The 23,857-nt window shown below is 48.1% G+C and overlaps 1 protein-coding gene and 1 pseudogene across 1 annotated transcript; one reads left to right on the top strand and one right to left on the bottom strand.

Annotated features, from left to right (window-relative positions):
- Positions 1 to 14,689: 14,689 nt before the first annotated feature.
- LOC138078552 (uncharacterized) lies at positions 14,690 to 20,537 on the top strand (annotated as a pseudogene).
- Positions 20,538 to 20,596: 59 nt separating this feature from the next.
- LOC138078551 (protein FAM90A5-like) lies at positions 20,597 to 23,125 on the bottom strand. The gene is made up of 4 exons (XM_068971394.1): positions 23,006 to 23,125; positions 22,378 to 22,574; positions 21,841 to 21,946; positions 20,597 to 21,307 (listed from the first exon to the last, which is right to left on the bottom strand). The coding sequence occupies exons 1-4, from the start codon at positions 23,123 to 23,125 to the stop codon at positions 20,597 to 20,599; spliced, it is 1,134 nt and encodes a 377-aa protein (XP_068827495.1).
- Positions 23,126 to 23,857: the final 732 nt, after the last annotated feature.

Raw genomic sequence — 23,857 nt, 5'->3', positions numbered from 1 at the left:
GCTGGGTCATTTATCACGTGCTCTTGGTCTCACCTGGACCCCCTGCATCGCTCACCTGGAGATCTGGTGATGAATCAGAGTGGAGGTGGCACGGCTCACGGCCTCGTCAGCATCCCCCAGTCCCGTACTTGGTGGGCTTTGCTGCCTGGCCTGTCTGCCCTTTCGAACTTCACACTTTCTTAATCTCTTCCAAAAGGAGACACAAGACTCATTCTGGTCTCAAGGACATACGCCTCACAAAATCCTTTTATTAAAACGATGGTTACAAAGACTTCACATGGCTCCCGAGTCCCCTCTGCCGTCGCTCCCAGCTCAGAGTCAACGGATGCAGCACTTGGCTTTGCCCTTGTAGCAGGTGCCTTCAATCCTGTTGTAGAGGGGGCAGGGTGACAGGTTGCAGGTCCCCCCTTTCCTGGCACATATGTAGCTGTCAGACCGCTGCCCGAGAGCCGTAAGCTGGCCGGCACCTGAGACAAGGGAAAAGCAACCGTGTCAGACTCCTGGCCTGCGGCACAGGGATTTCAGGGGAAAGCAGGACAGACAGCCCTTTGCAAAGCACGTCACAAGGGTTTCCCTTGCAAGAGCTTTGCACCAAGCTGACCTGTGGAGCTGCTCATGAAACACGGCACCTGAAGAGCCCCCTCAGTGCTGGTGGGTTGGTGTCTCCACCCTTTGCGAGCCCTCATTTTTGGCATTATCTTTGAAGGCTCAGTGCATTATAGGCCCAAAAGGAATAGCTACATGCCTCATCAGAGGGCTCTGGTTACGTTCCTTATTCTAGAGTGAGTCTCTGTGATTTTTAGCAAAGCACCCTAACATTCTGAACCCCAGTTCTCAAATTTAAGGAGACTAGATTATGTGATCTCAATCATTTTCAAGATTCTGAGGCTGGTCATCTTTCTTTTGGTGGGGAAATAGCACTTTTATGGTTACTTTCTTTTTAATTTAAATTTTTTATTTTATATTGGAGTATAGCTAATTAACAATATTGTGATAATTTCAGGTGGACAGCAAAGGGACTCACCTTTGGATATACATGTATCCATTCTCCCCCAAATGCTCCTCCCATCCAGGCTGGCGAGTAACATTGGGCAGACTTCCAAGTGCTATACAGTACATCCTTGTTGGATGTATAGCATTTATATATACCATTTTATATATAGCAGTGTGTACATGTCCATCCCATTATGGCTGCATTTAATTCTCTAAGAAATGTATCACTTTTTCCTAACTAAATGACAGAGGAATTGAGATTAAATGTTCTCATTATCTAATCAGTCAATGGTTATATTATGTTAAAAGATGCAGAAAAATATTGGAAAAAATTCAACATTAATTCATGATTAAAAAAAAGAAAGAACTTCTACCAAATAAGGAACTGGAGGAAACTTCCTTAACCTGATAAAGAGTGCTTACAGAAGCCTACCACACAGTGTACACTTCAAGCACTGAAAACATCCCACGAGACTGGCAATCAGACGAGCATTGCAGCCATTGTCATTATCACCCCACGTTGTACTTGAGGTTCTAGCCAGGGGAATGAGATAAGAAAGAAAGAAACAAAAGGTACAAGCATTGGAACAGAAGAAATAAAACTGTCTCTATTTGCAGATATTATGATTAGACGTAGGCAGTCTGAAAGGAAAACAGGAAAGCTTAGCAAATTTGCAGTCCATGAGATTAATATACAAAAAGAATAAGAATTTTTCTTCTGCAATCAACAGGAAAAATAAATAAAAACACTTTATAGAAGAGCGTAAAACATACCTGGTTGCAAATCTAAAAAATAATGTGCAATATCTCTGTCTGTAAAGAATATAGTTTTTTTTTTTAATTTAAAGAGGCCCTAAATAAGTAGAAATGCTATGCTTAAGCATTGGAGGATTAATTATTTTTAAAATGTTAATTTTCCCCCAATTAAGCTGCAGTGCTAGCCCCAAACCATGAAAATCTCAGGAGATTCTTTCAGTGACACTTGATGAGCTGATTTTAAAATTTTTGTGGCAATTCAAAGGACCAAGAATAGCTGAGGCAGTCTTAGCAAAGAAGGCAGGAGAACTTGCTTTACTGGATTTTGAGACTAATTATAGAGCCACTGTAATTAGACCAGGTGGTGAGGATGCAAACCTACCAATGGAACAGGGCAGAGAAATGTACCAATAGAATCGCGGGAGATGCCCGAGGAGATCCCTGCAGATGCTGAAACTGAGCAGCAGTCGCTCAGCGTAGCAGTGGAGGAAATGGTCTCCTCCGTGCTTGGTTCTGGAACAATTAAATATTCATAATGGAAAAAATAAACCTTTTACCATTAGTCACACCACACCTGCACATTAAAAATCACTGCCAGATGGTTATAAACCTGGATGTAAAAGGAAAATCAATAAGCCCTCAGAAGACACACTGAACACTCTTCACGCCTTTGGGCTAGAAGAAGACTTCTTAAGGCATCAAAGTACTAACCCTAAAGGAAAAAATATGACACGCTTAACCACCTTAAAATAATGTGGAAAATTCAGAGAGTGGAAAACTAAGGCAGAGGGTGAGGGAAGATATTTGTCATGCTTACAACTGACACGGCTGCTATGCAGAATATATAAAAACTACTCCAGATTACAGGGCCTCTCCTCCGACCAGCCTCCACACCCAGGAGACCAATCACTTACAGGAGCCATGTCTTGGCATCCCTGGTGGTCCAGTGGTTAAGAATCTGCATTGCAATGCAAGGGACATGGGTTTGATCCCCGGCCCAGGAAGACCCCACATGCCTCAGAGCACCTGAGCCCCACGTGCCACACTCCTGAGCCTGTGCTCTGGAGCGTGGGATCCACAGCTACCGAAGCCCACATTCCGGAAAGCGTGCGCTCAGCCCCAACAAGAGAAGCCACCACAGCAAGAAGCCTGCACACGCAGCAAAGAGCAGCCGCGCTGCAGAACTAGAGAAGGTCCTCACATCACCGAAGACCCAGCACAGCCAAAATGAACAAGTAGATCCTTACCAAGAAGAAGAAGCCTTGTTTGATTCTGTGACTCTCTGGTTTGAAAGCCTCTGGGGCCCCCCTGAACACAGATGGGGTCTCCTGCTGCCTCAGGCCTGATGGACCTGTGCTTCCCTACATCCCTGGCCCCTCTCCTGACCCCTCACCCTGGTCCCGGCACTCTTTGTGCAGTGTTGGAGCTGATGGCCTGGGTTTGAGTCCCTGCTCAGTCTGTTACCAATCAAGTGACTGTAGCCAAGTTATTAAGCCACAGAATGGGGGTGATGATTCTTCCTCCCCACAGCGGAGCTGGGAGGACTAGAGTGAGAGTGAGAGCCCTGGTTGTTGTTGTTGTTGTTTTAATTTATCTGGACGTCTGGGCTTTCAAGGGGATCCCCTGGTTGCTTAGATGGTAAAGAGTCTGCCTGCAATGTAGGAGACCAGGGTTCAATCCCTGGGTTGGCGAAGATCCCCTGGAGAAGGAAATGGCACCCTACTCCAGTATTCTTGCCTGGAAATCCTATGGATGGAGGAGCCTGGCAGGCTACATGGGGTAATCCATGGGGTCACAAAGAGTTGGACACGACTGAGTGGCTCGCCTACCTACTTGGCTTTCATACCAGCTCTCCTTCCCATGTGGCTTGTCCTTGCCGTCTCTCGTTTTGATAGAGGCAAAGTGAAGAGACAAGATCGATGATTAAATAGTTAATCCCACTAGGGTATTGCAAGTAGAAAAATATGGGAGACCCGTGTAAGGTAATGATCACTCGAGAGAGCAAGTTTGCTTAACCACAAAACCCAGCAGGCTTGCTTAGCAACAAAACCGAGCAACAGAGGCACAAGGCAAGCCTCAAGGCAGTAAAATAATGGCGGCATGAGAGCCACAGCCTGCGCAGTGAGCTTAGCAAGTCAGTGAGCCCAGGACATGCTCTCTGCACACATAGTAAAACTAATTTGTGGACCTAGCTTGACCAGGAAGGGACGAAAAAACTACCCTGATCAACCTGGAGGAGGAGCAATCTTGGAAGCATGATGTTCACTTAGGAAAGTCAAAGAAGTTCTTTCCCCCCTTCCCACTTTTCCATTGCTTATAAAAGAAGCCAGTAAGTTTTTGGGTGGTGGCTGCATGGGCGCAGGAGGGCCGAGAGGAGCTACTCCACATTCAAGGTCAGGAGGGGCGGCCATGAGGAGGTACCCCTCATCCAAGGTAAGGAGCAGCAGGTGTGCTTTGCAGGAGCAGCTGTGAAGAGATACCTCACATCCAAGGTAAGAAAACCCAAGTAAGACGGTAGGTGTTGCGAGAGGCATCAGAGGGCAGACACACTGAAACCATATTCACAGAAAACTAGCCAATCTGATTACACGGACCACAGGCTTGTAAACTCAATGAAACTAACCCGTGCCGTGGAGAGGTCTGACAGAATGCGGTCCACTGGAGAAAGGAATGGAAAACCCCTTCAGTGTTCTTGCCTTGAGAACCCCATGAACAGTATGAAAAGGCAAAATGATAGGATACTGAAAGGGGAACTCCCCAGGCTGATAGGTACCCAATATGCTTCTGGAGATCAGTGGAGAAATAACTCCAGAAAGAATGAAGGGATGGAGCCAAAGCAAAAACAATACCCAGTTGTGGATGTGACTGGTGATAGAAGCAAGGTCTGATGCTGTAAGGAGCAATATTGCATAGGAACCTGGAATGTCAGGTCCATGAATCAAAGCAAAGTGGAAGTGGTCGAACAGGAGATGGCAAGAGTGAACGTCGACATTCTAGGAATCAGCGAACTAGAATGGACTGGAATGGGTGAATTTAACTCAGATGACCATTAGATCTACTCCTGTGGGCAAGAATCCCTTGGAAGAAATGGAGTAGCCATCATGGTCAACAAAAGAGTCCGAAATGCACTGCTTGGATGCGATCTCAAAAACGGCAGAATGATCTCTGTTCATTTCCAAGGCAAACCATTCATTATCACGGTAACCCAAGCCTATTCCCCAACCAGTAACACTGAGGGAGCTGAAGGTGAATGGTTCTATGAAGACCTACAAGACCTTTTAGAACTAACACCCAGAAAAGCTGTCTTTTTCGTTATAGGGGACTGGAGCACAAAAGCAGGAAGTCAAGAAACACCTGGAGTAACAGGCAAATTTGGCCTTGGAATGTGGAATGAAGCAGGGCAAAGACTAATAGAGTTTTGCCAAGAGAACGTACTGGTCATAGCAAACACCCTCTTCCAACAACACAAGAGAAGACTCTACACATGGACATCACCAGATAGTAAACACTGAAATCAGATTGATTATATTCTTTGTAGCCAAAGATGGAGACGCTCTTTACAGTCAGCAAAAACAAGACTGGGCAGGAGCTGACTGTGGCTCAGATCATGAACTCCTTCTGCCAAATTCAGACTTAAATAGAAGAAAGTGGGGAAAACCACTAGACCATTCAGGTATGACCTAAATCAAATCCCTTATGATGATACAGTGGAAGTGAGAAATAGATTTGAGGGACTAGATCTGATAGAGTGCCTGAGGAACTATGGACGGAGGTTGGTGACATGGTACAGGAGACAGGGATCAAGACCATCCCCATGGAAAAGAAATGCAAAAAAAGCAAAATGGCTGTCTGGGGAGGCCTTACAAATAGCTGTGAAAAGAAGAGAAGCCAAAAGCAAAGGAGAAAAGGAAAGATATAAGCATCTGAATGCAGAGTGCCAAAGAATAGCAAGGAGAGATAAGAAAGCCTTCCTCAGTGATCAGTGCAAAGAGAGGAAAACAACAGAATGGGAAAGACTAGAGATCTCTTCAAGAAAATTACCCTACAAACATCATTAACTTTAAACATTAAAGTATCCATACCCCATTGCCTAGACCACATTGGTACCTCTTTTGTCTACTGTCCCATTTCTCCGATGGACACACACCACCAAATTGAAATCAGCCTTAATCCCAGCTGCATACCTCTTACCTGTCAGTACATGCTCAGAAGGTAGGTGCTGGACACTTTGTGCACCTTTGAAGGTGGCTAAGGAGGGTCAGACTTCATTTTTTTGGGCTCCAAAATCACTGCAGATGGTGATTGCAGCCATGAAATTAAAAGACGCTTACTCCTTGGAAGAAAAGTTATGACCAACCTAGATAGTGTATTCAAACGCAGAGACATTACTTTGCCGACTAAGGTCCGTCTAGTCAAGGCTATAGTTTTTCCTGTGGTCATGTATGGATGTGAGAGTTGGACTGTGAAGAAGGCTGAGCGCCAAAGAATTGATGCTTTTGAACTGTGGTGTTGGAGAAGACTCTTGAAAGTCCCTTGGACTGCAAGGAGATCCAACCAGTCCATTCTGAAGGAGATCAGCCCTGGGATTTCTTTGGAAGGCATGATGCTAAAGCTGAAATTCCAGTACTTTGGCCACCTCATGTGAAGAGTTGACTCATTGGAAAAGACTCTGATGCTGGGAGGGATTGGGGGCAGGAGGAGAAGGGGACGACAGAGGATGAGATGGCTGGATGGCATTACTGACTCGATGAATGCGAGTCTAAGTGAACTCCAGGAGATGGTGATGGACAGGGAGGCCTGGCGTGCTGTGATTCATGGGGTCACAAAGAGTCAGACATCTCTGAGCGACTGAAATGAACTGAACTGAAGGAGGGTCCGTGGGGTCATTTCCCTTTCCTGCTGCCTTTGAGTCTGCTCCCACATCACCTGACCTTGACGAGGCTGTATTAATCCAATCAAGGTTAAGTATCACCTTTGATCTAACAACACCTTGTAGACACTTTCCGAAAAGAGAAATACTTTATAAATTCACTCATATATGGAATTCTAAATACAAAGAAAAAGAGAAAACAAGTAAAATAAATTATTAAGAGACAGCAAACAATGGTAACAATAACCCTGTATGCGAGACAGCAAAAGAGACACAGATGTATAGAACAGTCTTTGGACTCTGTGGGAGAGGGAAAGAGTGGGATGATTTGGGAGAATGGCATTGAAACATGTATAATATCATATAAGAAATGAATTGCCAGTCTAGGTTCAATGAAGGATACAGGATGCTTGGGCTGGTGCACTGGGATGACCTAGAGGGATGGTATGGGGAGGGAGGAGGAAGGGGGGTTCACGATGGAGAACACGCGTACACCCGTGTCGGATTCATGTTGATGTATGGCAAAACCAATACAATATTGTAAAATAAAAAAAAAAATAAATAAAAGTGTAAACACACACACACATACAAAGAGACAACAAATGACAGAAAAATAAACACACATTCACAGAGCAGAGCAGTGGGGGTCAGAAGGCTGCAGTAAAAGAGGTCCGCAGGCTGGTGAAAGCAAAACCTAGTTTCTGGTGTTGGTCAGTCTTATGTCATGCCAGAGTTGAAATCTATTTTTATACAAATAAAATATGTACTTTTGTAACCCAAAGATACCCTAGAGAAAGAAATACTTAAAAATTACATTTCCATGTTTCAGTGCATCCCCTGTGACTCAGCAGGTAAAGAATCTGCCTGCAAAGCAGGAGACCTGGGTTCGATTCCTGGGTTGGGAAGATCCTCACTCCAATATTCTGGCCTGGAGAATTCCACAGACTATACAGTCCGTGGGGTCCCAAAGATGTGGAAACAACTGAGCGACTTTCGCTCAGTACACTGAGAGACAAGGGGGTGGTGACCCTCAGCCTGAGCAAGGGTAGATAAGTGCCTGGTTGGTCAGAGAGTTCTCGAAACACTCGTCGTGGGCTCTGCTGCCCCTGTTGGTCCAGGAACAACAGTCCCTGACACTTGCCTGTAGCCCCCTGCTGAGACACCCAGAAGCCTGCTGTCTGAACTCCCAGGTTCTGGAGGAAGAGTTGGCGCAGGGCACCTGACAATGAGGGCTGAGGTGATTCTGGGGCTTCCTGTGGCTGTAGGCAGTGCACAGGCTGACCACATTCTCCTTGCAGGGGACTGACACGGGGGCGTTGTTAACGTGCATAAGTGGCCCCGGGGATCTGGGAGGCCCTGATTCTATGTTTTTCATAAAGTCCTCCCATGCTCCTCTTTCCCCTCCATTACAAGATCTATCTTGAGTTCAAAATAGTATTAAGATGATCTTCAAGGCTTAGAGATAAAAACCACACACAAAATGTTTTATATGGTAAAACTTTATTAAAATTCAAACTTTTTCATTGGTAAATTTTATAAAATCTGTGGGAGACATTATATCAATCCTACCAAAATGATCATTCAAAAGCAAGGCAGCAACTGATTCCCACTAGTTTTCCATACCAGTATTACATAATAGGGCTTCCCTAGCAGCTCAGTCTGTAAAGAATGCGCCTGCAGTGCAGGAGACCTGGGTTCCATCCCTGGGTTGGGAAGATCCCCTGGAGGAGGGCATGACAACCCCCTCTAGGATTCTTGCCTGGAGAATCCCCACGGACAGAGGAGCATGGCGGACTGAGGTCCATGGGGTCCAAAAGAGTTACACACGACTCAGCTACTAAGTGTACCTTTCCATGATAACAAAATCAAGTAATACATAATAACAAAATCAAAAATTCCCTGATGAGCATAAGTATAAAAGATCTTAATAAACTATTAGTGTATTAAATCCAACAGTATATAATTATATATACATATGAAATGGATCTTGACCTATTGGTGATTTGATTTAGGGCTGAAGGAAGGCCCTGCAGGGGCTGGGTGCAGGGCCTGCCTGACCAGGATGTTGACTGTGACCAAATGATCTTTCTACATCTTGTTTCTTCTGAAAAGATAGAAAGAAATTTTTTAAAGCAAAGCTTTAGAGTACCATGTAATGACACTTGATAAGCACAACCACGAGAATTTTCCCCACTGTGATTTATAGTGCAAGACTCCACAGAGTCCACTAGACTTATCTCAGGATGGGTGTCGGCTGACCTTCTGAGGAGCAGAGTCAGGCCTTTAGGCAGGTTCCAAATGTTCAGATACAGCTACTACCATCAACACAGATACTACCATCATCAACTACAGATACTACCATCACTTCCTGTCTACACAATGGTTACAAGTCACTCCTAGAGTTTGCCTCAATTGCTTATAATCGTTTTAGGTTGACAGCTTGCCGTTCGGTTGGATAAGCGTCTCGGGACAGACTGGGGTTCCATGAGGAGACAGGGCAGTGTGTGCAGCTGGGTGTCCCCAGGGAGGTCCAGTCCCACTGCTGTCTCGCCCACCAGGGTGGGGAGTCCGGCTTCACCGGGAACAGCCGCTCCCTCTAACACCCAGCCCACCCGCCAGCCACAGTCAAGTCAGGGCACCCGGCGCTGGAGGACGAGTCTCAGTTGCCTGCGTCCCAGTCACTCTCTTCGGAGGAAGAAGACACCAGGAGGTCATCGTAGAGGACGCTCCGGGGCCCGGGGACAGCGTGTCCCTCGGGCGCCTGGTCGACGGACGGGCTCTGAGCAGGAGGGGCTGGCCGCTCCGCAGGCTGCGGAGACCTGGGCACCGTGTAGCGGCAGCTCCAGCAGCCTTCGGCATCTCTCAGGAAGCGCATCCTGAGAGGCTGGGCCCGAACGCGGATGATGATGGGCGGCAGGTGGGCTGAGGGGACCCCGCGCACGCTCCTGGAGGGAGATCTGTCCGCGGGAGGCTGGAGGTCAAAGCGTTGCCCCTGGGCAGGTGTCTCCCTGGATGCACGGAAGACCACTCTCGGTCCACGTCCTGCTGTGCTGGCTGGAGGAGGGAGATTCAGGAAGGCCCCCTGATCTGCTGTGGGAGTGCTCTGCTGGGGGGTCTGGATGGGGCTGAGTCTAGGTTTCTTTGGGGGGTTCACACATGTCAGGCCGGGGGTCTGCGCACATCTCTTGCCTGGAGCCTCGACGCTGCCCTTGGCGGCCGGGGCCACATTCCTGCCGATGAGAGACACGGCGGGGAGGCTGGAATTCACATCATCTTTCCTGGTGGGTGACCCTCTTGGGTGATCTGGATCCTGGAAGGATTTCCTCCTGGATGTGTGGATAAGCAGGGGCATGTTTGGGTGCTGTAAGAGAAGACCACACAGAGAGGCCAGGTGTGAGAATCTCCTCTCCCTCCAGAAAAACACCTCACAGGAATTAATTTTACATGGTAAGATCCTCAACATCAGGGTGCTCATGTGACCTTGACACATTTATACATCCAATGGCCAATGGAAATGTTCTAACAATGTCTCTTGTTAAGTAAGGGGAAGCAAGCTTTTGGTAGACCTTCTTCTTGAGACTGTACACAGATTGGTGTTTTGCAGGTGCCTTGATGGCAAAATGAGTTTTCAGTTCCAGTTTTGGAGGATGAATCACAATGTACAGATTCCTGTTCTAACTTAAAGGATTTGACTATGGAAGCTGCTGATAAATCACATCCATGTCCCTACCAGCTTCTCGCCAGACATGCGAGTAAGAATGCAAAATCAAAGGCACCACGAAAAATGGCATCTGAAAAATAAATGCTGACATTGGTCAGGAAAGAACATGACCGGTTTCCTCCCAGAGACAGGACTGAGGCCAGTCGATTAAAGAGGGGGCCCAAGAGACTGACCCGCAGGCAGAGGCCGGGCTCTGGCTCCTCCTTCCAGCTCTGCAGCTGCCGAGCGCGGGGCCTCCTGGGAAATCGCTGCAGGAGCTTCCTCTGCTGCTCCTCTTTCCTGCAACACAAACAGGTCAAGTGTCAGAACCCAGTGTCCAGGTCACGGCACACCCCTTTTCTAGTTTGGGGCTGACACTAGACCTGAAGCCCTCTCCTTTGTGCAGACTCCCCATGTCCTTCCCTGACTCCAGAGGCCCCTGCAGGGTCTCCCAGGAAGTCCTGTCTCTTCATCTCTATGGCCTCAGGGCCGGTCAGGTGCAAAGCAGTGTGTGTTCCCCACTCTCCTTAGTGACTTCAGGGCCTGGTGTGAGCCCCCGAGTGTGGCCCCTGAGCACGTGGCTCCTGTCTCTGTCTCCCCAGTTGCCCTGTCCTTTCTAGAGATGGCTCAGCACAGTGTCGACAAGGAGAGGAACCGCCTCCAGATTTCAGCCCTGACCTTGGGTCCCACCTCCCCGCCGCTCACCTCTGTCTTTCCTCCTCCTCTCTCTCAGCCGCCTTAGGGGTCCCTGGGGTCGGTGGGTCCTGCAGCTTCCACGCCAGGTTCTCCTTACCAAATCTGGACCCCAAGGGCAGGGGCACCAGCGCCCCTTGCCAGCGCTTCATGGGGCACCTGAGGCTCCTTGCTGTGTGCCCAAAGGCTCCACAGTCCTTACACTTCACCTGTGGGTGGAGGAGAACCAGGTCAGAGAGTCAGCAGAAAGCACAGGCATGAGTTCAGAGGGAATGCAAGGATGGATGGAGAGCGTGGAATGCTGGTTCTGGAGAAAGGGCGCAGTCCCTCAGGTGCCGGGATCGTTACAATATTGTGGTTCCCAAAGCCCTTGTCACAAGCATCAGAAGAGGAGGGGCTGGCTGAACAGTAAGGGCCCAATGAAAGATCTGGATGAAGCCAGGGCAGACATAACCCCGAGGAGCCCAGATGGTTCCTCCCAGGCTCTGAGTGGCCCGAGCTGCTCAGGAGGGAGTTGGAGGCAGCTATCTTTGGAGGCGAATGCACTAGTGAGTGATGGACCCAGAATATTCCAGGTCTAAACCCTGTCTCCGCAGTCCATGCCACCCACAGATTCCCTGTGGGTCCAAGCCTCCACTCACCATAGAGTCTTTGTCCTGTGGCTGGGGAGCCGTCTGCCTCCCAGGTCCCGGGTTTTGCTTCCTCACTTTCTGCTCTTGAAAGAGTCGGCAGGCTTTCAGCCATCCGTACTGACCAGCCATCTTCCACACCTACTGGAGATTCTCCTCAATCTTAATTTTTGGATTTCCTCTGTGAAAAGAAAGAAAAAATTGTCATACTGATGCAGAGACACAGAGACATCCCTGCCCTATCGACCCTAAATGGGGATCATGACATCATGACCGGGTTTCTGACAGTTTGACTTCTCCTGCCCAGACCTTTCACTTCACAGAAAGTGAAGAAGAACGAAAGAGCCTCTTGATGAAAGTGGAAGAAGAGAGTGAAAAAGTTGGCTTAAAACTCAACCTCAGAAAACTAAGATCATGGTAAATGCATAGGGAAACAGTGACAGACTTTATTTTGGGGCTCCAAAATCACTGCAGATGGTGACTGCAGCCATGAAATGAAAAGATGCTTGTTCCTTGGAAGAAAAGCTATGACCAATCTGGACAGCATATTACAAAGCAGAGACATTCCTATGCTGACAAAGGTCCTTCTAGTCAAGGCTATGGTTTTCCCAGTAGTCATGTATGGATGTGAGAGTTGGACTGTAAACAAAGGCGAATGCCAAAGGATTGATGCTTTTGAACTGTGGTGTTGGAGAGGACTCTTGAGATTCCCGAGTGCTGCCAGGAGATCCAACCAGGCCATCCTAAAGGATATCAGTCCTGAATATTCACTGGAAGCACTGATGCTGAAGTTGAAACTCCCATACTTTGGCCAGCTGATGTCAAGAACTGAGTCACAGGAAAAGACTTGATGCTGGGAAAGATGGAAGGCAGGAGGAGAAGGGGACGACAGAGGATGAGCTGGTTGAATGGCATCACCCACTCGATGGAAATGAGTTCGAGTAAACTCCCAGAATTCAAGATGGACGGGGAAGCCTGGGGTGCTGCAGTCCATGGGGTCTCAAAGAGTCAGACATGACTGAGTGTCTGAACTGAACTGAACTGACATTTCTATATTCTCCCCTGATTACCAACACACAGATTAGGACCCAGATTAACATGCATTTGGAATGCATCGTCAGAAGACTACATTTAGAGACTTGGGTTACATGTATCACAATCTAGGAGATAAAAGATCTCCCCACAAATATTTGTACACAAATATTTGTTCTAGGGGAAAGCTACAGTTAATATTGAGGAATAGGCATTTGAAAATCAAAAATAAGTGTGATGAATTTTGAAAACTGGACTCTTCATTCGACATCAGGGAAGGTAATTTTCAAGTACAAATTCACTTCAAATTATCTTCCTCTCTACTAGATTAGATGATTCATGGCTGAGGGTCTGTTTTCTGGAACTTTTGTCCTCAGCATCTCATTTGTACCTAGCTCATGTGAAATGCATGTTTCAACTAAGGGTGAAAAAATAATGTTTTTGGCTTTCAATAGTATGCATATTCAATGGAAATCTAATCAGCCAGAAAAAAAAAAGAAAAAATATTGAGATGTTATTATTTTCCAGAACATGGAGAGACCTTATTGTTATGATGCTAATGAATTAAGTCAGAGGCTGAAAGCAAACACAAAAGGACTTCACTCCTGGGTAGACCAGTGAGAGCAAACAAAAAAGTAACAAATCAACACATTGATAAACAAACCAGAAGGCAGAGGCAAACAGACAGATACCCAGAAGAGTTAACGGACAATAGGGAGGAAGCTTCCAACATCCACTGGCTCATCATAAAAGCAAGAGAGTTCCAGAAAAACATCCACTTTTGCTTTGTTGACTATGCCAAAGCCTTTGATGGTGTGGATCACAACAAACTCTGGAAAATTCTGAAAGAGATGGGAATAGCAGACCACCTGTCCTGCCTCTTGAGAAATCAATATGCAGGTCAGGAAGCAACAGTCAGAACCGGACAATGAATAGTCCGGTTCCATGTCAGGAAAGGAGTATGTCAAGGCTGTATATCGTCACCCTGCTTATTTAACTTACATACAGAGTGCTTCATGAGAAACGCTGGGCTGGATAAAACACAAGCTGGAATCCAGATTCCCGGGAAAAATATCAATAACCTCAGATATGCAGATGACACCACACTTATGGCAGAGAGTGACAAATTAAAGAGCCAATGGATGAAAGTGAAAGAGGAGAGTGAAAAAGTTGGCTTGAAACTCAGCATTCAGAAAAGGAAGATCATGGCACCAGGTCACATCAGTTCATGGCAAATAAATGGGGAAACAGTGGAACAAGCGGCAGACTTTATTTTTGGGCAGCTCCCAAATCACTGCAGATGGTGACTGCAACCATGAAATTAAAAGACACTTGCTCCTTGGAAGAAAAATTATGACCAACCTAGACAGCATATTCAGAAGCAGAGACATTCCTTTGCCAACAAAGGACCATCTAGTCAAAGCTATGCTTTTTCCAGTAGTCAAGTATGGATGTGAGAGTTGGAATATAAAGAAATCTGAGTACTGAAGAATTGATGCTTTTGAACTGTGGTGTTGGAGAAGACTCTTGAGAGACCCTTGGACTGCAAGGAGATCCAACCAGGCCATCCTGAAGGAAGTCAGTCATGGGTGTTCATTGGAAGGACTGATGCTGAAGCTGAACTTCCAATCCTTTGGCCACTGATGCGAAGAAGTGACTCACTTGGAAAGACCCTGATGCTGAGCAAGATTGAAGTCAGGAGGAGAAGGGGACGACAGAGGATGAGATGGTTGGATGGCATCACCAACTCAATGGGCATGAGCTTGAGGAAACTCCGGAAGTTGGTGATGGACAGGGAAGCCTGCCGAGCTGCAGTCCACAGGGTGGCAGAGAGTCAGACATGACTGAGCATCAGAACTGAACTGAGGGAGGAAGGTTCAGGGGAGAAGGCAGGATAGTGACTGCGGTCAAATGTGTAGTGGCAGTGAGAGAGGAAAATCTGGGTGGTGAGGCTGAATAAGGCTCAGAAAGCTGAAATGTGCTAAGGCACAAAAGAGCAGAGTCGCTGCAGTCCCCATGACATGATGTGACCAGCAGGAGCTTGCCAGCCAGAAGAATAAGGAAAGGCAGAGCCGCTCAGGCAGAGCCGCTCGGTGAAGGGAAAGCACTGAGCTTCGGGGTGATTGTCCCCCAAGCAGAGGGACACGCAGATCACGCAGCAGAAGCTGAGAAAGGCAAAAGGGAAGGGGGAAGCCAAGTAGCTTTGGGGCTTCGTGTGCAACCCTCTTGCCCATGGCCTGTGGGCCTGAAGCCAGTGCCCCCACGCTGGGGTTTCCTGCCACAGGGCTCCCAGGCCCCAGGACCGATGGCGTTCCCTTTGCCCTGAGTCTGCAGCGGGTCCCTTTCGGGCTTCCTTCCCCTCAGGTAGCCTCTCTCCCTTTCGGCCACTGCCAGAGGGTGAGGGGCTTATTCTTTTCTAGCCATTTTTATTCATGTGGACTTCATCCCAAACTTGTAAAATTAGCTATGTAATTGCAAAAAAAAATTAAACATCTAATATTAACATCAACATTTATTCAATTTAAAAAATAAAGTTATAAAGTTCAAGGCACCTTACCCTATCGACAGGCCAAACCACTACATCAGTTTACTATGGACTTTTGTTCTGAGCGATATGGTGAATGCCAGCTTTAAAAAGCAAACCATCCTAAACTCCAGCTATGCTCCTCCTCTCTGTAGGAGAGGATCAGAGAGGTGGGGGAGGAATGCCCTCACTGAGGGAGATGCAGCTCTGATGGTGCCGAGGACCAGTCAAGGAAGAATTGCCCTTTCCCAGCTGAGCTGAGGCTGCTCCAAGGTCACATGACCTTGTCCAGAGTTTCTTAGCCAAGTGACATCAGCTATTCTCTTTGGTCTAACGACATCTGAAGACATGTTAAGAGAAAGAAATTATTCACAACGTCACTTGTGTGTGGAACACAAAAGACAAACAAAAAGAAAACAAGTAAACAGAATTTTAAAGAAGACAACGCTGACATGATGGCAAATACAAAGATGCACAGACCTGAGTAAAGGGAATCAGAAGAGGAGCCGCAAAGAAAATGGGGCAGCAGATAGTCACAGAGGAAACCTGCATTTTTGGGTGCTGAGAAGGTGTGTGGTTCACAGAAGCTGAAAGGTATGGCAATGCACCTAACACTTCACTAAAATTATAATGGGATACTTCCAAAACTTTATACAGTTTAAAAAACATTCCAAAGAAATTAGAGAATCGATCCCCAGCTGTCTAAAGCCACATCACTACATGATTTTCCTCTTGTCCCTTTTCCCTGAGGAACTAGCCAAACACCAAATTTAAACCACACAACCTGAAATTCAGCTGTGAGCCTCCAGTCTGTCAGCAGATGCTCAGAATCATGAGTGCTGGACACTCCAGCCGAGGAGATGCAGCGTCCAGGGTGGCTGAGGAGGGTCAGAGGGGAAATTTCCCTTTCCTGTTGACTTTCTACTCCCCTCAGGTCACATGACCTTGATGAGGTTTTCTTTCTTTCTTTTTTTTTTTTTTTTGATGAGGTTTTCTTAACCAATCAACGTTACGTAGGCCACAGTCCAGGGGGTCACAAAGAATCAGACACAGCTGAGCGACTCAACAGCAGAAATCACCCTGTATCTCTCAGTGTCTCGAGGACCCATTTAGAAAAGAGAAAAACCTTGTGCACTCACTTCCATGTGGGACACGAAACACAAATCTCAGAAGCGAAGAAGTCAACACAAAAGGAAGGAAAGCACATGACACAAAAGCAAACATTCCCACAGAACAGAGCAGGGCATGTCGGAGGATAGTGGCAAGGGGATGACCAACGAGTGAAATGGATCCACAGGATGGGAGCAAAAACACCTAAGTTGTTGGTGCTCACCAATTTTATGATCTACTGGAATTGAAATATATTTTTTGTACACATAACGTTTAATCTACCAAATTCACTGAATCAGTTCAGTTCAGTCACTCAGTCGTGTCCAACTCTTTTCGACCCCATGGATCACAGCACCACGCCAGGCCTCCCTGTCCATCACCAACTCCCGGAGTTCACTTAAGCTCATGTCCATTGAGTCGGGATTACCATCCAGCCATCTCATCCTTTGTCGTCCCCTTCTCCTCCTGCTCCCAATCCCTCCTAGCATCAGGGTCTTTTCCAATGAGTCGACTCTTCGCATGACATGGCCAGAGGATTGGAGTTTCAGCTTCAGCATCGGTCCTTCCAATGAACACCCAGGACTGATCTCCTTTAGGATGGACTGTCCTTGCAGTCCAAGGGACTCTCAAGAGTCTTCTCCAACACCACAGTTCAAAAGCATCAATTCTTTGGTGCTCAGCTTTCTTCACAGTCCAACTCTCACATCCATACTTGACCACAGGAAAAACCATAGCCTTGACTAGACAGACCTTTGTCGGCAAAGTAATATCTTTGCTTTTCAATATGCTATCTAGGTGGATCCTAACTTTCCTTCCAAGGAGTAAGCATCTTTTAATTTCATGGCTGCAATCACCATCTGCAGTGATTTTGGAGCCCCCCGAAAAATATAGTCTGCCACTGTTTCCACTGTTTCCCCATCTATTTCCCATGAAGTGATGGGACAAGATGCCATGATCTTCATTTCTGAATGTTGAGCTTTAAGCCAACTTTTTCACTCTCCTCTTTCACTTTCATCAGGAGGCTTTTTAGTTCCTCTTCACTTTCTGCCATAAGGGTGGTGTCATCTGCATATCTGAGATTATTGATATTTTTCCTGGCAGTCTTGATTCCAGCCTGTGCGTCTTCCAGCCCAGTGTTTCTCATGATGTACTCTGCATATAAGTTAAATAAGCAAGTTGACAACAGACAGCCTTGACGTACTCCTTTTCCTATTTGGAATCAGTCTGTTGTTCCATGTCCAGTTCTAATGTTGCTCCCTGACCTGCATATAGGTTTCTCAAGAGGCAGGTCACGTGGTCTGGTATGCCCATCTCTTTCAGAATTTTCCATAGTTTATTGTGATCCACACAGTCAAAGGCTTTGGCGTAGTCAATAAAGCAGAAAGAGATGTTTTTCGGGAACTCTCTTGCTTTTTCGATGATCCAGTGGATGTTGGCAAGTTGATCTCTGGTTCCTCTGCCTTCTCTAAAACCAGCTTGAACATCTGGAAGTTCATGGCTCACATACTGCTGAAGCCTGGCTTGGAGAGTTTTGACCATTACTTCACTGGTGTGTGAAATGGGTGCAATTGTGTGTTCGTTCGAGCATTCTTTGGCATTGCCTTTCTTCCTGGTGGCTCAGACGGTAAAGCGTCTGTCTACGATGCGGGAGACCCAGGTTTGATCCCTGGGTTGGGAAGATCCCTTGGAGAAGGAAATGGCAATCCACTCCAGTACTATTGTCTGGAAAATCCCATGGACAGAGGAACCTGGTAGGCTACAGTCCATGGGGTCGCAAAGAGTCGGACACGACTGAACTACTTCACAATCACGTTCTTTGGGACTGGAATGAAAACAGACCTTTTCCAGTCCCGTGGTCACTGCTGAGTTTCCCAAGTTTGCTGGCATATTGAGTGCAGCACTTTCACAGCATCATCTTTCAGGATTTGAAATAGCTCCACTGGAATTCCATCACTTCCACTATCTTTGTTTGTAGTGATACTTTCTATGGCCCACTTGACTTCACATTCCAGGATGCCTGGCTCTAGGTGAGTGATCACACATCGGTGGCCAAGAGGAGCTACCCCTCAGCCGAGGTCAGGGCAGCCGCCGACAGTTGCTACCACCGGCCTGAGGTCAGGGGAGGCGGCCGAGAGGAGCAACCCTCATCCAAGGAGCAGCGGCTGCACAGGCAAAGGAGGGCCATGAGGAGCTACTCCACCTTCAAGGTCAGGAGGGACAGCCGTGAGGAGATACCCCTCGTCCAAGGAAAGGAGCAGTTTCTGTGCTTTCTGGAGCAGCCGTGGAGACATACCCCACGTCCAAGGTAAGAGAAACCCAAGCAAGACGATAGGTGTTGTGAGAGGGCATCAGAGGGCAGACACACTGAAACCACAATCAAAGAAACCTAGCCAATCTGATCACACAGACCCGAGCCTTGTCTAACTCAATGAAACTAAGCCATGCCATGTGGGGCCGCCCAAGGTGGGTGGGTCATGGTGGAGAGGTCTGACAGAATGTGGTCCACTGGAGAAGGGAATGGCAAACCACGTCGGTATTCTTGCCTTGAAAACCCCATGAAGAGTATGAAAAGGCAAAGAGTTGGACACAAATGAGCAACTTTCGCTCACTTCACTGAGAGACAAGGGGGTGGTGACCCTCAGCCTGAGCAAGGGTAGATAAGTGCCCGGTTGGTCAAGGAGTTCTCAAACCACTCATGGTGGCCTCTGCTGGCCCCTGTTGGTCCAGGAACAACAGTCCCTGACACTTGCCTGTAGCTCCCTGCTAAGATACCCAGAAGCCTGGTGTCTGGACTCCTAGGTTCTGGAGGAAGAGTTGTCACAGGGCACCTGAGGATGAGGGCTGATGTTATTCCGGGGCTCCCTGTGGCTGTAGGCAGTGCACAGGCTGACCACATTCTCCTTGCAGGGGACTGACACGGGGGCGTTGTTAATGTGCATAAGTGGCCCCGGGGATCTGGGAGGCCCTGATTCTGTGTTTTTCATAAAGTCCTCCCATGCTCCTCTTTCCCCTCCATTACAAGATGCATCTTGAGTCAAAATAGTATTAAGATGATCTTCAAGGCTTAGAGATAAAAACCACACACAAAATGTTTTATATGGTAAAACTTTATTAAAATTCAAACTTTTTCATTGGTAAATTTTATAAAATTGGTGGGAGACATTACATCACTCTTACGAAAATGATCATTCAAAAGCAAGGCGGCAACTGATTCCAACCGGTTTTCCATACCAGTATTACATAATAGGGCTTCCCTAGTGGCTCAGTCTGTAAAGAATTTCCTGCAGTGCAGGAGACCTAGGTTCTATCCCTGGGTTGGGAAGATCCCCTGGAGGAGGGCATGACAATCCACTCCAGGATTCTTGCCTGGAGAATCCCCACGGACAGAGGAGCCTGGCGGACTGAGGTCCATGGGGTCCAAAAGAGTTACACACGACTGAGCCAAAGTGTACCTTTCCATGATAACAAAATCAAATAATACTTAATAACAAAATCAAAAATACCCTTATGATCATAAATACAAAAGATCTTAATAAACTACTAGCATATTAAATTCAACAGTATATAATTATATATACATATGAAATGGATCTTGACCTATTGGTGATTTGATTTAGGGCTGAAGGAAGGCCCTGGAGGGCCTCGGTGCAGGGCCAGCCTGGCCAGGATATTGACTGTGACCAAATGATCTTTCTACATCTCTTGAGATGACTGTGTAATTTTTCTTGTTTCTTCTGAATACACAGAAAGAAATTTTTTAAAACAAAGCTTTAGAGTACCATGTAATGACACTTGATAAGCACAGCCACGGGAATTTTCCCCACTGTGCATTACAGTGCAAGACTCCACAGAGTCCACTAGACTTATCTCAGGATGGGTGTCGGCTGACCTTCTGCAGAGCAGAGTCAGGCCTTTAGGCAGGTTCCAAATGTTCAGATACAGCTACTACCATCAACACAGACACTACCATCATCAACTACAGATACTACCATCACTTCCTGTCTACACAATGGTTACAAGTCACTCCTAGAGTTTGCCTCAATTGCTTATAATCGTTTTAGGTTGACAGCTTGCCGTTCGGTTGGATAAGTGTCATGGGACAGACTGGGGTTCCATGAGGAGACAGGGCAGTGTGTGCAGCTGGGTGTCCCCAGGGAGGTCCGGTCCCACTGCTGTCTCGCCCACCAGGGTGGGGAGTCCGGCTTCACCGGGAGCAGCCGCTCCCTCTAACACCCAGCCCACCCGCCAGCCACAGTCAAGTCAGGGCACCGGGTGCTGGAGGACGAGTCTCAGTTGCCACTGGTGTCTGCGTCCCAGTCACTCTCTTCGGAGGAAGAAGACACCAGGAGGTCATCGTAGAGGACACTCCGGGGCCCGGGGACAGCGTGTCCCTCGGGCTCCCGTTCAATGGACGGGCTCTGAGCAGGAGGGGCTGGCCGCTCCGAAGGCCGCGGAGACGGGGGCGCCGTGTAGTGGCAGCTCCAGCAGCCTTCGGCATCTCTCAGGAAGCGCATCCTGAGAGGCTGGGCCCGAACGCGGATGATGATGGGCGGCAGGCGGACTGCGGGGACCCCGCACACGCTCCTGGAGGGAGATCTGTCCGCGGGAGGCTGGAGGTCAAAGCGTTGCCCCTGGGCAGCTGTCTCCCTGGATGCACGGAAGGCCACTCTCGGTCCACGTCCTGCTGTGCTGGCTGGAGGAGGGAGATTCAGGAAGGCCCCCAGATCTGCTGTGGGAGTGCTCTGCTGGGGGGTCTGGATGGGGCTGAGTCTAGGTTTCTTTGGGGGGTTCACGCATGTCAGGCCGGGGGTCTGCGCACATCTCTTGCCTGGAGCCTCGACGCTGCCCTTGGCGGCCGGGGCCACATTCCTGCCGATGAGAGACACGGCGGGGAGGCTGGAATTCACATCATCTTTCCTGGTGGGTGACCCTCTTGGGTGATCTGGATCCTGGAAGGATTTCCTCCTGGATGTGTGGATAAGCAGGGGCATGTTTGGGTGCTGTAAGAGAAGACCACACAGAGAGGCCAGGTGTGAGAATCTCCTCTCCCTCCAGAAAAACACCTCACAGGAATTAATTTTACATGGTAAGATCCTCAACATCAGGGTGCTCATGTGACCTTGACACATTTATACATCCAATGGCCAATGGAAATGTTCTAACAATGTCTCTTGTTAAGTAAGGGGAAGCAAGCTTTTGGTAGACCTTCTTCTTGAGACTGTACACAGATTGGTGTTTTGCAGGTGCCTTGATGGCAAAATGAGTTTTCATGTCCAGTTTTGGAGGATGAATCACAATGTACAGATTCCTGTTCTAACTTAAAGGATTTGACTATGGAAGCTGCTGATAAATCACATCCATGTCCCTACCAGCTTCTCGCCAGACATGCGAGTAAGAATGCAAAATCAAAGGCACCACGAAAAATGGCATCTGAAAAATAAATGCTGACATTGGTCAGGAAAGAACATGACCGGTTTCCTCCCAGAGACAGGACTGAGGCCAGTCGATTAAAGAGGGGGCCCAAGAGACTGACCCTCAGGCAGAGGCCGGGCTCCGGCTCCTCCTTCCAGCTCTGCGGCTGCCAAGCGCGGGGCCTCCTGGGAAATCGCTGCAGGAGCTTCTTCTGCTGCTCCTCTTTCCTGCAACACAAACAGGTCAAGTGTCAGAACCCAGTGTCCAGGTCACGGTTGCTGTGGCCCACCCCTTTCCTAGTTTGGGGGTGACACCGGACCTGAAGCCCTCTGCCTTTGTGCAGCCGCCCCCCCCCCCCCCCCCGCCGTGTCCTTCCCTGACTCCAGAGGCCCCTGCAGGGTCTCCCAGGAAGTCCTGTCTCTTCATCTCTATGGCCTCAGGGCCGGTCAGGTGCAAAGCAGTGTGTGTTCCCCACTCTCCTTAGTGACTTCAGGGCCTGGTGTGAGCCCCCGAGTGTGGCCCCTGAGCACGTGGCTCCTGTCTCTGTCTCCCCAGTTGCCCTGTCCTTTCTAGAGATGGCTCAGCACAGTGTCAACAAGGAGAGGAACCGCCTCCAGATTTCAGCCCTGACCTTGGGTCCCACCTCCCCGCCACTCACCTCTGTCTTTCCTCCTCCTCTTTCTCAGCCGCATTAGGGGTCCCTGGGGCCAGTGGGTCCTGCAGCTTCCACGCCAGGTTCTCCTTACCAAATCTGGACCCCAAGGGCAGGGGCACCAGCGCCCCTTGCCAGCGCTTCATGGGGCACCTGAGGCTCCTTGCTGTGTGCCCAAAGGCTCCACAGTCCTTACACTTCACCTGTGGGTGGAGGAGAACCAGGTCAGAGAGTCAGCAGAAAGCACAGGCAGGAGTTCAGAGGGAATGCAAGGACGGATGGAGAGCATGGAATGCGGCTTCTGGAGAAAGGGCGCAGTCCCTCAGGTGCCGGGATCGTTACAATATTGTGGTTCCCAAAGCCCTTGTCACAAGCATCAGAAGAGGAGGGGCTGGCTGAACAGTAAGGGCCCATTGAAAGATCTGGATGAAGCCAGGGCAGACATAACCCTGAGGAGCCCAGATGGTTCCTCCCAGGCTCTGAGTGGCCCAAGCTGCTCAGGAGGGAGGTGGAGGCAGCTATCTAGGATGCGAATGCACTAGTGAGTGATGGACCCAGAATATTCCAGGTCTAAACCCTGTCTCCGCAGTCCATGCCACCCACAGATTCCCTGTGGGTCCAAGCCTCCACTCACCATAGAGTCTTTGTCCTGTGGCTGGGGAGCCGTCTGCCTCCCAGGTCCCGGGTTTTGCTTCCTCACTTTCTGCTCTTGAAAGAGTCGGCAGGCTTTCAGCCATCCGTACTGACCAGCCATCTTCCACACCTACTGGAGATTCTCCTCAATCTTAATTTTTGGATTTCCCCTGTGAAATCAAAACAACAACAAAAAAACACCCATCATTTGATGCAGACACAGAGACATCCCTGCCCTATTGACCCTAAATGGGAATCATGACATCGTGACCAGGTTTCGAAAAATTGTCTTCTCCTGCCCAGATCTTTCACTTCACAGAAAGTAAAGAAGAACGAAAGAGCCTCTTGATGAAAGTGGAAGAAGAGAGTGAAAAAGTTGGCTTAAAACTCAACCTTCAGAAAACTAAGATCATGGTAAATGCATAGGGAAACAGTGACAGACTTTATTTTTGGGGGCTCCAAAATCACTGCAGATGGTGACTGCAGCCATGAAATGAAAAGATGCTTGTTCCTTGGAAGAAAAGCTATGACCAATCTAGACAGCATATTACAAAGCAGAGACATTCCTTTGCTGACAAAGGTCTGTCTAGTCAAGGCTATGGTTTTCCCAGTAGTCATGTATGGATGTGAGAGTTGGACTGTAAACAAAGGCGAATGCCAAAGGATTGATGCTTTTGAACTGTGGTGTTGGAGAAGACTCTTGAGAGTCCCTTGGACTGCCAGGAGATCCAACCAGGCCATCCTAAAGGATATCAGTCTTGAATATTCACTGGAAGCACTGATGCTGAAGCTGAAACTCCCGTACTTTGGCCACCTGATGTTAGGAACTGACTTATAGGAAAAGACTTGATGC

This window comes from Capricornis sumatraensis, chromosome 4 (genome assembly GCF_032405125.1).
Source record: "Capricornis sumatraensis isolate serow.1 chromosome 4, serow.2, whole genome shotgun sequence".
NCBI lineage: Eukaryota > Metazoa > Chordata > Mammalia > Artiodactyla > Bovidae > Capricornis > Capricornis sumatraensis.
This window is presented reverse-complemented; position numbering and strand designations above follow the sequence as displayed.

Bases quoted from the DNA above. Each gene is read 5' to 3' on its own strand.
- LOC138078551 (XM_068971394.1), bottom strand. From the start codon at position 23,125: ATGGCTGGTCAGTACGGATGGCTGAAAGCCTGCCGACTCTTTCAAGAG. The intron at 22,575-23,005 runs GTGAGTGGAGGC...CTCCACCCACAG, and splicing joins CACAGGACAAAGACTCTATG to GTGAAGTGTAAGGACTGTGG. The intron at 21,308-21,840 runs GTCAGTCTCTTG...CTTCTCTTACAG, and splicing joins AGCCCGGCCTCTGCCTGAGG to CACCCAAACATGCCCCTGCT.